This window comes from Condylostylus longicornis, unplaced genomic scaffold (assembly GCF_029603195.1).
Source record: "Condylostylus longicornis isolate FDR11 unplaced genomic scaffold, ASM2960319v2 ptg000077l, whole genome shotgun sequence".
NCBI classification, from domain to species: domain Eukaryota; kingdom Metazoa; phylum Arthropoda; class Insecta; order Diptera; family Dolichopodidae; genus Condylostylus; species Condylostylus longicornis.
In genome coordinates, this window is record NW_026578045.1 from 5,002,890 (window position 1) to 5,017,458 (window position 14,569).

The window sequence follows — 14,569 nt, forward strand, 5'->3', positions numbered from 1 at the left end:
TAAGAATTTTTTTTTTTTTTTGCAATTTTTTTTTTACCAAAAGAAAAGAGACACAGTAAATAGAGAAAGAGTGCACATATTATAGAAAAAAATTATACACTGTTTTTTTTTTTACTTATCTTGTATATAATATAGATTTCATATATATATATAGAGAGAGAGTATTTTATCAATTCAAAAATAACTTCTTATATAAAAAATATTAATAAGAAATATATATAGAGCTATTTTTTGTGCAAATATATAAAATATATATATGTATAGAGAGAGAGAGAGAGAGAGTTTCTTACATTTATAGAAAGAAATTTTTTTTTTTTTTTTTTTTTTGGTTGGTTTTGTAGAATTAAGAAAAATAAATTTATTTTTTCAACTTACCATTTGCATCCTTTGCCTCTAATCCTTCTGCTTCAATAACAATTACTGATAGAACAATTATTTTAGGTTTTTCTTCTGCAGCTGCATGTAAAAGACGATAATGCCTTTCAGATGGTATACCAAATGTACGTTGAGCATGAAGATACATTTCATCTTTATAGTGTGTATACTGCAAAAAAAATTAATAAATGCGGATGAAAGCAAATGTTTTATAAAGTAGCACATTTCCTTTGAACAAGTGAAAGTGTGTGTTTTTTTTTTATTGAAATATACCAAAATAACATCATGTTAAAAATTATTATTGCATACTTCTCGGATTAGAATAAAAACTGAAAGAACAAATTTTATGCTTACTTCTATACCGTTAAATATTTATTCTTAAATATTTACCGTTATACTTAAATATTCACCGTTACTTTTTTAGAAATTTTCTTATTTACAAAGGGATTTGAGAAAGTTTACGTCACTATTTGGAAAAAATAATGTTCTGAAAACTGAAGTGCTGTTAATTGTGAAATGGTACTGCTTTTAGGGAGAAGAAGGTAGTAAAGTTTTTCATTCGCAACGAAAGAAATTAATTGTCAATGTGCAGAAGTTATTCAAAATTTTATACATTTGTAGAATTGTGAAAAGATTTCTAAATTTTTAATGAAAATTTTAGTTATGAAAGGGTTTAAAAGTTTTATAAACAAAACAGAGAAACGAACAGACAGAGTGAAATTAATGAGCAAATTATTTTTTAAATTTTGTCAGAAATATGCTTAAATAAATAAATTTTGTAATTTATAATTAAACATGAGAATTATTTTTACAATAAAGGAGCAACAGCACTCTGTCAATAATTTTCAAATTACACAATATTCTGTTTGCCTCCAGGTTCAATTTTTAATTAAGATTTTGTATAAAAACAAAAAATAAAATAAAACTAAAGAAAGAAAAATATTATAAAGGATATTCACTTGACTCTGTAGCCTGTTTGACGGGCACATTAAATATAAATAAACAAAGACTAAAATTAAATATAAAATGTAATTATATAAAAATGTTATAATAATTAAGAATTAAAATGAGACGATGTTAATATACGCATTTAATTAAAAAACAAAAAAAAAATTTTAATGCAACATACAAAAAATATTGTTAATACGATTCTTAGTATTCAGGCATTTTGAGGATGTTTTTTTGTTATATTCGTAAACGGTATGCATTAAGCAAAATGAATATTGCTTTATTGTATGCTTGGATACCTGAAAGAAATTTCGACAATTTAAAGAAAAAAATTTAAAATTTTGTTAATTTCATAAAATACCCGAGTATTTTGCAATGTTTATATCTGCAACAGTAGGATACTTTACATTTACGTCAGATACGTTTAGTACATTAAGAATATAGTATACTGACACATATAGTATACTGACATAATTAAGTTTGTGCATATGTGCATATGGCTTTGGGTGTCAGTTAATTATGTAATGAAAACTATTTTGTGAAGAAAACTCTCTTTATATCATTTAATTTGACATATGAGTTTGAAAGGAATTTTGCATACCTTTGGGAGGAAATTCTACTTTAATAGTAATCAAATTATATACAGTACATTGTTAAGTTTACTTTAGACATTATATAGTATAATATAAGCTATATATTTTTGGACCAGGTTACTGTTGAAGTTTTCAAAGAAATAGGTCGAATATCGGGCTCAAAGAGGTTAAATATTTCGTTTTTTAGAAAACTGCAATTTGGTAAGCATTAGACTTACTTAAATTTCCTGAATTAAAGTATTAACTTGTGCTTACAATAATTTTAATAAAGAATCTGTATAGTATAAAGAAAATTTTAATTTGTAGGTTAGAATAAACACTATACATAAACGTGTTTATGAAATTGGTTCTTCCTTTTCTTTCAAAAAATATTCATATGTGAGTGTATAGAAGTGTATCTATACTTCAAGAGTAATAAAAATGCTTAAAAAACCAAAAACAATTTTGTTTTAAAATTTATGTTATTGTTAAGGTATATTTAGAACACAGTAAAACCAATATTTTATTAAGATATGATCAATAATAACAATAAAGATAACAATATTTCATCGAAAAACGCATATAGACGCAATAATCGTACCGTGTAAATATAAAAGAATATTTTTTTTTATCTATATTCTGGGAATCATTAAGTCAATTAATAACAACAAAAAGCCATAATTCACCTCCAGAATAATTTATAGTCAATGACAGTATAATAAATATTATTATATTCTGACATTCTCATATCTCCGTTTTGTGACACACTAAATTGGATAGCACTTATTTTAATATTCATAAGAATTAAATTTTTTGATAACAACAAAATAAAATATTCTTTGCACAATAAATTAAAATCGTAAAATTTAAATTCTTGAAATTGAATTTTTTTTTTTTTTGCAAAATTATCTTAATCCCCAAGTTACTACACTATTAAATGAATTGGAAGCTTTAGGCTTCATTTTATATATCCTCGCTTTTATAAAGTATTTCTCTTTAGCTTTAAATTTACAAGGAAAGTTGACGTAAAATTAAGTGTGAATTTTTCAACACACACACACACACACCAGTCAAGAATACAAAATTAAATATTAAAATAAAAACACGAACTTGATCATAATCATAATAACTTATTATACAGAAAAAACAAAATACAAAAAAAAATGAAATTAAATTAAATTTTATATATGTACCTGTCCTCCAGGTGCAGGTGCTCCAACTGTATTAGCTATTGTATGTAATACTTCAACATATAATTTCTCTTTCTCTTCTAAACTTTCCAAAATCTCTTCACTTTTATTATGTTCATTTTCTTGAATTGTTTCAGCACGTGTTTCTGCATCACGTATAGCAGACATTCTTCGATTTTCTCTTTTCCATGCTAACGCAGTAAAACTTTCAAAATAAGATCCATCCGTTTCTTGAACACTTTTAAAAAAAAAAATAAAATACAAATAATAATTAGAATTTAATAAAAATCAATAATTTACTTATATAATAAAAATTATTACTTATGTTAATATTGAAATTCTTTATAAAAATAATGGAAACTTCTAAAAAATATTAATAAGCTATTTCAATTCAGAAGTAATTTTATTAGATTTTAGAATTTTAAAAGGACAATAGTTTAAAATCTCAGGTAAAATCAACGGAAATGTCAAAATACGTACATTAAAAAACATAAAAGAGCAAAATTTTAAAATTATACACTAGAGGGCCTTCGAGTATAGACTAGATCGAAAATAATTTAAATGAGCAAAAAATATCACTTAAAAAACATGGAAAAATTTTATCCAATGCTCCAATACAAACTAATATGCATTGTTAGTTGAAAATAACATATTATTATGGAGCTTATTTTGAGAAGCTTTTCATTAAGTAACAGTAGGTAAGTTGTATCACTATCAAATTTCAAGTAATATATTATATTGTTAATAAAAATATTAATTTCGAAGACAGGTTGAAGGGATATGGTACCAAAGTCGTTCAGAAAACGATAATGTAGAAAATAATCGATCAGTACGTCAGGACGACGATACTAGAAGAGGTTTTACTCAAATACATGCTCAACTACGTATATGGATGTATAACATGCTACCGTCAAGAAAAGCCACAATTTCAGAGGACAAAAGACTATAGCCGTTCTTTCAACCAGAGTATGTCCACAAGGAGAGGTACAATCTCCCTTAATGTGTAGTTTGGTTGTAAACAGACCACCCACGGGGGTGCATGGGTAAAGAATTGGGTTCCAAGCCTATGCGGATGACGTTGTCATTTTTCGAGTTAAATTCGGAGAAGTTTTGTGTGATATCATACAAAGGGGCCGCAAATAACGCAGAAATAGTGCTCTACGGTTGAATCCGGCCAAGACCACGTTGGGGCCTTTCACTAGAAGAAGAAGTCTGGCGGGTTTGCGTGCAATAGTACTGCATGAACAAACTGTTGAACTGAAGGAGGATGTCAAATATTTGGGTTTAAAAGCTTCGGTGGAACAAACACGAAGAGGTGCTAAAATTTAAAATAAAATTTTCAAAATTTTTACGATAAAATATCAATGAAGTCATTTGTAATGGTGATTCATTTCTTCGAATAGTATTCGAACTAAATTTAATTTATTCAAGATTAATTCAATAATTCATTTCTGGGACAAATTGTGAATAAACGAGTTTTTAAGTATATTCAGAATACCACTTACCCTGATGTTGATCTAGAATCAACTTCCGGCCATGATAATCTTCTTTTGCAAAATGCTAAAGGTGGTTTTTCTGGTGGAGTTTTGTGAACTGGTGATGTTTTTTGACGAAATGAACCACCACGTGGCGGTACAATACATTCTGATCCCCTGGATGATTGTCTTCTTGTATTGAAACATTGTGTAGGTGATGTACCAGGTGGTGGTATAACTTTTGGAAAACCTAAAACAATAAAAAAAAACAAAATATAATTATGGAAATATTTTAATATTCACAATAATTTATGAGTGATCACATTGACATATTCAGCGTTACAAGACAAGAAAAACAAAAAAAAAAAACAGTAGAAATAAGTTCTCTAAAATGAAGTATAGATGTCATTATTTTTATATGTATAATTTTTTTTGTGAGATAAATTTGTATTTATGTACATTTATATTATAAAGATGCCATTGCAATGTGCACATCAATTCAGAACACAAAAAAAAAAGAAGACTAAAATTAAAAAAAAAAAATTAAAAAATTAAAAAAACATCATACTCAGTCATAATAATTTTAACTAGCTTATTTATATTTTATACAAGTAAACAATATAAATTGTTTATAAGCAAAGTTATATGAAATTTACATAAATTAAAAAAAAAAAAAAACAAATTTCGAAGAAAAAAATCAGTGTTTTTAGATTCGTTGGATTTTTTTTTTTTTTTTTTTTTGTATATATATATTTATTTATGTATACCACAAGAAATGTACCACAACAATATACATCAAAGTAGCAGGCGGTAGTTTATAATAGTAGAATTTACATAACCATTTATATATAAAATGTCACTATATATAAACTTACCATGCACATGAGGAGATGTACTTAATGGTGAATTAACTGTTGTATTGATATTACCTAAACTGGAGCTATTATTACCACTTTGAGAATTATTGCCACTAGATTGATTACCACTATTTAAAGTGGATGTAATTTTATCTCCAATTTGATTATTAATACTTTCAGCTGAATCACCGCGTGAAAAACGACGTGCACTTAATCCTAAACCAGCTACCCCACTTGTAACATATTGTTGTAATGAGCTAAAAAAACTCATTTTTCTCGAATCCTTCCTCTATATATATATATATATATATATATATATATATATATGTATATTACAATTCTTAATTTTAGAAGGAGAGGCTGAGTGGTGGGGTTGCGGTTGGCGGGAAATAATTTTTGTTTTTATTTTTCTTTTCAAACTTCTTGAAAAACTCTTCTTTTGTTTTTTTTTTTTTTTTTGGTTCTCTTTGTGCTATATGCTAGAAGAGTTTATGAATTTGTGTTGTAAAAATCTTATATGTATATTTGGCCCGGGCTCAATATACCAATATTCAGCTCCTTTTTTGGTTTTTACAACATTTATTTTATTTTTAATTATTTAATTTCACTTTATATTTAAATTATGTATAATATTTATTTGTAAAATATATATAAGAATCCATTATTTAATTTATTACTTACATAATATGTATATGTGATGTATAACTCTTTTATATATATTTACAAATAACACTAAAGCTTTCTTATACAAATACTCAATTTATACTTTTATTCTTTTCAAAAAAAAAAAATATTATATAATTTTTGCGATGCTGCTATGGCTTCTCTAATAGGCTTCTAATTTTATTGTTTAAATATTTTATTTTATTTTTTTAATTTCTTGATTAATTTCGCTAAATAATTGGTCTAAATATTCGTGTTTCTTTTGTTTTTTTGTTTAAATTTTTAAATCAAATTTCGCCATTGTGTTTCAAATTCACTCCTTTAATATATATAAAAAAAATTAAATAGAATACATAAGATATATGTAAAAGTATAACATCTTTAAATGGAAACGAAATAATAAAACAGAAAAAATAACGTAAATAAAAATCCTGTAAGTACCACAAAAAAAAAAAAAATTAAAAAGAAGAAGAAAACAACAAAAAAAAAATTAATTAAATATGTTGAACAAAATATCCTTTTTAACCTTATATATGTATATATATATAATTTACAGGTGGTATTAGGTGTCAAACATAGATTTTATCAAAAAGAAGAAGAAGAAGAAGAAAAAAAACACAAAATCTAATTGATTACTTTTATATTATATAAGATGGTCGGTCGGTCTAAGTATGTAGTACTTATTTTTTGTTTTTCTTTTTTTTTTTTATCGATTTATACTTTAACTCTTATTCTGGGGTGGTAGCACGTAACTTTGTTTCGACTATTATTCAAATCGTTTCGTTGTTTTCATTTTGTTTTGCAAATTTTTGGTACTACGTAAGAATTTGTATCGAGTATTTTTTTTTTTTAGTCAATTCAAAAAAATTTGTACGATAACGAATGAATGATCACCGAGGTAAATTTTTCAACACAAAGAAAAAGAAATTTCAAATAATATAATTAAATGCTTCGGAAATAAATCCGAAAACGCACGATTCATTTATTGTAAATTAAAAATACTATTGTCATCTAACGGAAACAAATGATGTAACCGCACAGTTCATTTACGAATGCTACAATTAAATTGTTGTTTCAAATTTATTCGAAACCAGTTACGTTCTGCCACTCCTGGTTTTAATACGATGTATACGTAATTATATACTGACACCTCACTACTATGAACACATATGTTAAATACATATGACAAATTAAATTTCATATAAAAAAGAACAATTTGAAAATAAGTCACTTAATTAAGTCATGTGACTTTAATATATTTTGACGTTATATATTTCATTGCTGCCAAGAATATTTAATTAATAAAATACATTTAATTCGATTTTTTTCTTTAAAATTTACTTATAGCATAATATGTGTTCTCTATGATACGTCGGTATAAGCAGTTACGTAACTCTTCCATAATACCGACGATACTAATGCATATACTGTAAGCAGACGCAAATATATATTGTAAGATTATTGTAATGAAAAATCTAAATTTAACTCAGAACTTATATTGATTATATTGTTAATCAACTTAAAATTTATTAAATAAAAATATGAGATCCGAAATATCAATAAATTATAATAGTTTTATAGGTCTTCTGTCAGAATTTTCCATTCTGTAAGTAATTAGAGCGTTAAGAGTCAACTGATATATTATAGAATTCAAAATATTTTCAATAATTTAATTAGAAATTTCTTACACGCGGATCCTATTTTCACTTCAAAATTAGTTTTTCTTTGCAAAATCCATTATATTTAATTTAAGACGCACAAAAAATTACTGAGAATATTATTTGATTTTTTGTTTTGAAACTCGTAAATTATTCTATATCTAATTAATAGATTTAGTAATAATATAAAATTGATTAATTCTGTGGTTACTAGAAACAATTCTAATTGTATATTCTGTTGAAAATTGAATAATGTATACATTTAATAAGTTCCGAAATTAGATGGAACAATTAAACCTTAATTTTGAAAACAATTTTGTGTCAACAGTTTTGTATCTGGCTAAGTCATATTTCTCTATAGAAACCACCGAATTATTTGAATGTTTTGTAGAAACAGTGAAATTTTGTGTTTACGGAGTTTACTTGTTGCAACGGGCAATGTGACTATTGCAGTATTTCTCTAAAATATATTTCAATTCAATTCTTTATTTAGAAAGATTTAAAATTTTAAAATCTGCCCCCACTTTAATTCAACATTTTAGAAAAGAGCTGCCGGTTTTGTTAAAAAAAAAATTATTAAAGTAAATTTAGAAAAATTTCCGTTTAATTTTCTCAACATTTTTTTGTTTTTCTTGAAAAAAATTAAATCACATGTGCTTATATTGTAAATACGTGCTTATTAAATATTTTTTGGAAATTTTCACGTTCATTTTTAATATTTATTGGTTGAAGACGTCCTTTTAATGCTTTCGTATTTGTCATCATTTTTCGTTTTATCTTTAATCTTGCAATTAATCATTTTTATTTAAAATATATTATCAACCATCATTATTATGTTTTTCTCTGTTTTCGTCTTTTTTCACTGAATGAAGTTAAAATTCCTAGAAATCTGAAGTGATTTAAAATATTGTCATATTTCTGTCATTCTATATGTTTATCAAGAACATATTTACATAAAAAAAAAATTGATATTATCATAATATAAACAGCTCGTATCCTTGTAATAAATTTAATAATGTTTGTATACAATCTTAAAATAAATATATTTATATATATATATATGTATGTATACATATAAAGAATATTGTTTTATACTTTTTAAAAGCTTTTCGGATTTTAATTAACAATCTTTTTATACACACAAAAATTCTTGGAACAATTTTAAAAATATATTAAAATTTTCATATTTTTTATAATATATTATACTTTTTAAATTTATAACAAATAATTTTTAATAGTACATATAACACTCAATAGCATTTGAACGTTTTTACTGAAAGATGTTGAAATTGCTCCTCTGGTGGCCTAAGAAGTTCGTATTGAACGCATTTATCGCATAATTTTTGATCTCCTCTACAGTCACTCATATTTATTATAGTGATATCTTTTGAATGCTTCACTTATCACTAATACATTTATGTACATAATATGTATATAAAACGCCACTTTAGTGACATCTGTGTGACATATTTTGTGAGAAAATTTTAAACTCTAATTCTACATTAAATTGTTTACAAATCATATTACTAAATTTCTAAAATATAATTCAGAAAATTTTTTATATTTGTATATACAAAAATCTATTGTACTATATCTATGTGTATGTGTTTAAGAGAATATTTTGTGCATCTTGAAATCTAATCTTTACATAATAAACTCATAACAAGATTACGTGTTATTTAGAAATATTTTTTTTAAATCTCTTCTAAATACTATAGGTATATGTGCACTAAATGAACAAGAATTAATTCATAAACCGTATTAAATAAATAAATAAATATTATGGTAGGTAGCTATACTCTTGAGTTACTGTTATTCTGATTCTTACTACATTTACATTTTTTTATTGAATTAATATAGTTTTTAGTAGATACCTTACAGTGTTATTTAATATGTTTGTTAGACTCTTTTTGAATCCGAAATTAGTACACTTCAGTCCAAAGAAAAATGAATAAATAAGAGTAATTGTGAAAATTTATTCCGATAGAAATTTTTCGAAAGAACCGCGCTTCAAATTGATTGACTCCAAAAAAAAAAGAGAAGGTTCTTCACGCGCTTTCAACAACCTAGACCCGCCAGAAAATACGAAAATACATTTAGGGTACAAATGTATAAAACAGCCGAAATTGCAGAGTAGTTTAAATTTTGTTACTAAAACTAACCTATATAAATAAAATTTAATATTACAAAAGAATTTATGACGTTTATTTGTCATGTAAAAATATTCTCGTATAATGTCAATTATCTCAATAATTACGCGTAACTAATAACTATACTTATCTCTAACTACACGTTTATAAAGACTGATTTAAACGGGAGTGTACCATACTCAGAGTTTCTTAAACTTAGAGTAGTATATGGGTTTTTAAATAGAACACTAACATTAATTCAAATTAATTTATTATATTAATTTTATTATACGATATATTCTTATTAATAAATGTCAAATTCTTACTATATTTATAGTCTACAACCAACCATTCTCTATATATTCACAATTTCTATTTCTCAACTGTACTCTTTGCTACAATATGCTCTCTTTAAACATATTGCCGTTGCCATAACATAATATTAGAATTTCTTTTTCAAATTTTTTTGTCAGTGTGAATTAAACTCAAATTTTTATCTAATTTAATATGGAAATATATATATGTTCTACATATTAAAATTATATAATATGAATGATATTGTGGTATTCTTTATATATATGTATATATATAAGTAGTATAATGATAAATATGTACTCGTATACATGACACGTATACAATTATAATTTATTAGTGATAAATATAATATGCGGTTAGATTAATAAGAAAACAAAATTCTTTATCGTCATTATAATCTAAAATATATATATATATAATGAAATTTAAAAAGGGTAATGTAATGATTATATAATACTTCTAATTTTCATATGATATATAATATATATATATATATATATATATATATTCAAATAGGATCCTATATTTAGTTCACTTTTTGTAAAATAAGATTTGCGGAAATTTTATAATTTATCTAAGATCTTCTCCTATACTACTATATAAAAAAAATCCTTATTTTGTAAACAAAATAAGTTTATTATTAAGTAATTATGTCATTTATATAAATATCTACATAATATATACGTATATATAAGTATATATATATATATATTAAATTTTATAATTATGTTTATCTATTCATTATATTGAAAATGTATCTTTTATATACATATATACTTATGGTTATTATACAAGTATTTAATATGGTATCCATAATTATTTACACAAAACAAAAGAAAAATATTATGTAACAAAAACCACATTTACTTAATAAACCACATCAATGGAATCAAATATTATCACATCATTACAGATACACATGTATCAATGTATATATATATATATATATATATATATATTTAGTGGAAAATAACAAAAGTCAAAAACATCAAAGTTAAATTCAAATTAATTTTGATAAGTATCTGCTGTTGAATATAAAAGCATTTTGATGCAACAATATTATTATGTATAAATTAACGATATAACAGTTCAGATCAAAATTTTTTGAATAATATTGAAAATTTTGATATTTTTTGTTAATTTGGATGACTCAGGCAGACATGCAAGTTTTGATTTTACAACTGTTTAATTGCTTATTTGTATTCTATAGGTTCAATGGCGCACGCATGCAACTGTTTGATCACATGCAATTAAGCAATCAAACATAATTTTCTTGTTATCAACATAGTTGATTATAATTTTTATTCGACGCAACCGATTTGAATTGACGCAATAGTTTAGTCGCTTACATGTGCGCGCAAAATTTTTACAATCAGACAGTAATTGCAAAATTTAAAATTGTATGTCTGCCTGAATAGCCCTAAGTGAACGAAAAAGTTAAAATTTATCAAAAACTAATTTTGACATGTTATAATTTAGGTATAATCTGAATCAGTGTTTATGGAGTACATATTCAAAATTCAGTCAAAATAAATATTTGTATGTAAAATCTAAATTGAAATAAAATTCTTCAAAATATTTAAGCTTTTGCTTCTAAACATTTTCCAATCAAAAATTTAACAATTAAAATTTCTTCGAAAATATTAAAAACCGCAATGGTTCCATCTATGTAAATAATATATATAATTTTTATTTTGACCTAACGTCATCAAAAAATTATGAAAGTTACAATTTAAGCAGACCGATTTAAATTTAATATAAGATTTTTTGCTAAAAAATCGAATATTAATTTGTATTATAAAACACGTACAAAATTTCCGAAAGCAAAAAAAAAAAGGATTTAAAAAGGAAAAATTTTTAGCGGAAAATTGGTAGAATATTAAAAAACAAAAAGATGTTAACCGAAAAGATTTAAATATTGATGGGTTAGAGTATATTTTGTCAGAATTTAAAGTATGGGAACGGATAAGGGTTAAGTCACGTATACTGCACGTATAATGTAATTTTTAATTCAAAATTAATTTCAAATTTAAATAATAATCTTTTTTTTTTAAAAACAAAAAAACTTTAAAAAAATTTTCGTATTTAAAATGAAAAATTAAAAATATCGCAATTTTTGACATATTATTTTGACATGTCACTGGTCTATTTACACGCGTATGTTATGAGCGAATGCATGTCTTTTACTTTATACACCACACACATTCATAGAAGAGAATTGTGCGAAACAGAAGGAGACTCTATGATATGAATACGCTCAATGCATATATATACGTGTTTAAAAAGGCTCATTATCGCTGAACAATTTTTTACTTAAATAGATTGACTGAAATGTTTTACAAATTTTGTAGTTTGAAAATGTAGCGGTTTTGGTGCAGCGATTTTATGCAGCATTTTTTTTGACATATGATAATATTATGAAACAAGAAATACGAAAAATACACCTACCAATTATATACTTGAACAAATTTTACATTTAAAATTGAAAAATTTAATGCAAACTGCTTAAATTTAAGGATTCGATTAAAACTTAATATTATTGTCTAGCAAGTTCTAAGTTATATAAAAGCGTTTCATTGTTCTAAACGTGCAATTGCCATAAATAATAGTTGCGATATAATATATTTAAAATACAATATGATAAGTAAAAATAAAATATTTAACTTCAAAAATTTTACCACTTGAGAGCGCTTTAAGTGTTACGAATTAAAGTTATTTATAGTTTTGAATTATAATTTTAAATTTTTATTATCTAGGTGCTACAAACAAAAAAATTCTTATTGTTATGGTGTTCCCAATAGTATAAAATCAAAAATTAAGGGTTTTAAAGGAATTTAAACTTTACGATTTCTACCTTTATGTTAAAGAAAACAAAAAAAAACCCACCTAGCTCTTGTTTAAATAACGTCAACATAAATTATATTTCACAATAAACATAAATATTTTATGTTTCTTAAATAAAGGATTTTCATTTTTTTTTTTCCAAATATTTGATTCCCATATTTTGTATATGTATGTGTGTATCTACATATGTTGACGTTTTTTTTTTACGTCCAATCAGTGTTATGTTTCTTATAAAGCACTCAATAAAAATATTTTTAGTACGGTTTTGTTCTCTTTTTTTTTCTTCTTTTTTTATGACAATTTTTATTGATAAAATCTTGGTTATCGTAACGAAATGCATCTAAATACCTTTTCCTTTTTTTAATATCCTTGATATTTTACATTGGTATGAGTGTAGATATATAATTTTTTTATTATTTGATTTAATTTCAAAATTGTATTTTTAAAATTTCTTATATTGATTAAATTTCAAATAAATTACTCTAAGTACTCGAAAATAAAATAATTGGTCATTAAATTTAATTTAAAATTAATTTATATAAGTGAGACGACACTACCCTTTTTTTTTTATTTATATTTGAAATTCAAAATAGAATTTTAATCTTTTGGGAAAAAAGAAGAAAAATTACTATTTTTAATGCAAAACGAACGTACCATTCAAAATGACAACAAAATTTGAAAACTTTAAAATAAAAAAAATTATAAATAAAAAGTTTTTCTTTTGTATTTTGAAGAGAAAGAGAGTAGAATTTTGTTGAAAACTTTATTTTTTTTTTCGATTATAAGAGCAAAAAGTTTAATTTTAAAATTTTAATTTGAAATTTCAATTTTAATTTAAAAGAATTTAATTAATAAAAAAGAGAAAATTGTAACAGAAAAATTATAAATTTTTTCTTTCAAAATTTTTATAATAGATTCAAAACTTTTAATTTTATATTTTTAAAATTCTTTTCAACACCTTATTTTCATTCAAGTTTGATTGAAGTTAAATACAAAGTTATGGCAATGATAAGTAATTTGAGTTATTTATGTATATAAGTTTTTTTTTAAGAGAATATAGGTTAATCGAAAATTCAAATTGCCTGCATTTCTCTCTCAGAGTAGAAAAATTTTCAGAGTATAATTTGTAATTGAAAATTAAGGAGTTAAAACTAACATATTTGCAATCAGAAAAAATTGATGGTAGAACACAACTAGCGGTTATATGAAACACTAATATGCATACAATGATGTTTCGTTGACATTTTGTGTTGAATACATGAAATTATTTGGTTTTTTTTTTAAGTGGTGTAGGCTATAGTATTGGTTTTTGCGGAATAAGAACGGGATTCCGAAGATTTTTAATTTATACCATAGTTATACATAACAAAAGGAATTGATACTAATTAAAAATTGTAGAATTTGAAGGTTAAGTATATTAAGAACAACTTAATTACTTTTAAATTTTATAGTTTTAAATTTTAGAAATGGAAGAATCCAAAAAGAGAATTTCTATAGAATTTAACAAGAATTTTGTTGAATAAAAGTGATTAATAAGAGCTGA

General features: G+C 24.0%; 1 protein-coding gene across 4 annotated transcripts in view; it reads right to left on the reverse strand.

Annotated features, from left to right (window-relative positions):
* The window catches only part of LOC129612867 (BAI1-associated protein 3), a 33,996-nt gene that overhangs the window by 10,809 nt on the left and 8,618 nt on the right, over positions 1–14,569 (reverse strand). For 2 of the 4 annotated variants that reach the window (XM_055526665.1, XM_055526666.1), the window contains exons 2-4: positions 4,591–4,810; positions 3,089–3,323; positions 376–544 (exon numbers count right to left, since the gene is read on the reverse strand). In XM_055526665.1, the coding sequence (XP_055382640.1) occupies positions 376–544; positions 3,089–3,253 (334 nt within the window). In that variant the 5' untranslated portion in view covers positions 3,254–3,323; positions 4,591–4,810. Of the gene's footprint in view, positions 1–375; positions 545–3,088; positions 3,324–4,590; positions 4,811–5,435; positions 6,400–14,569 lie in introns of all 4 variants that reach the window. The other 2 variants (XM_055526664.1, XM_055526663.1) reach the window with 2 other exon arrangements.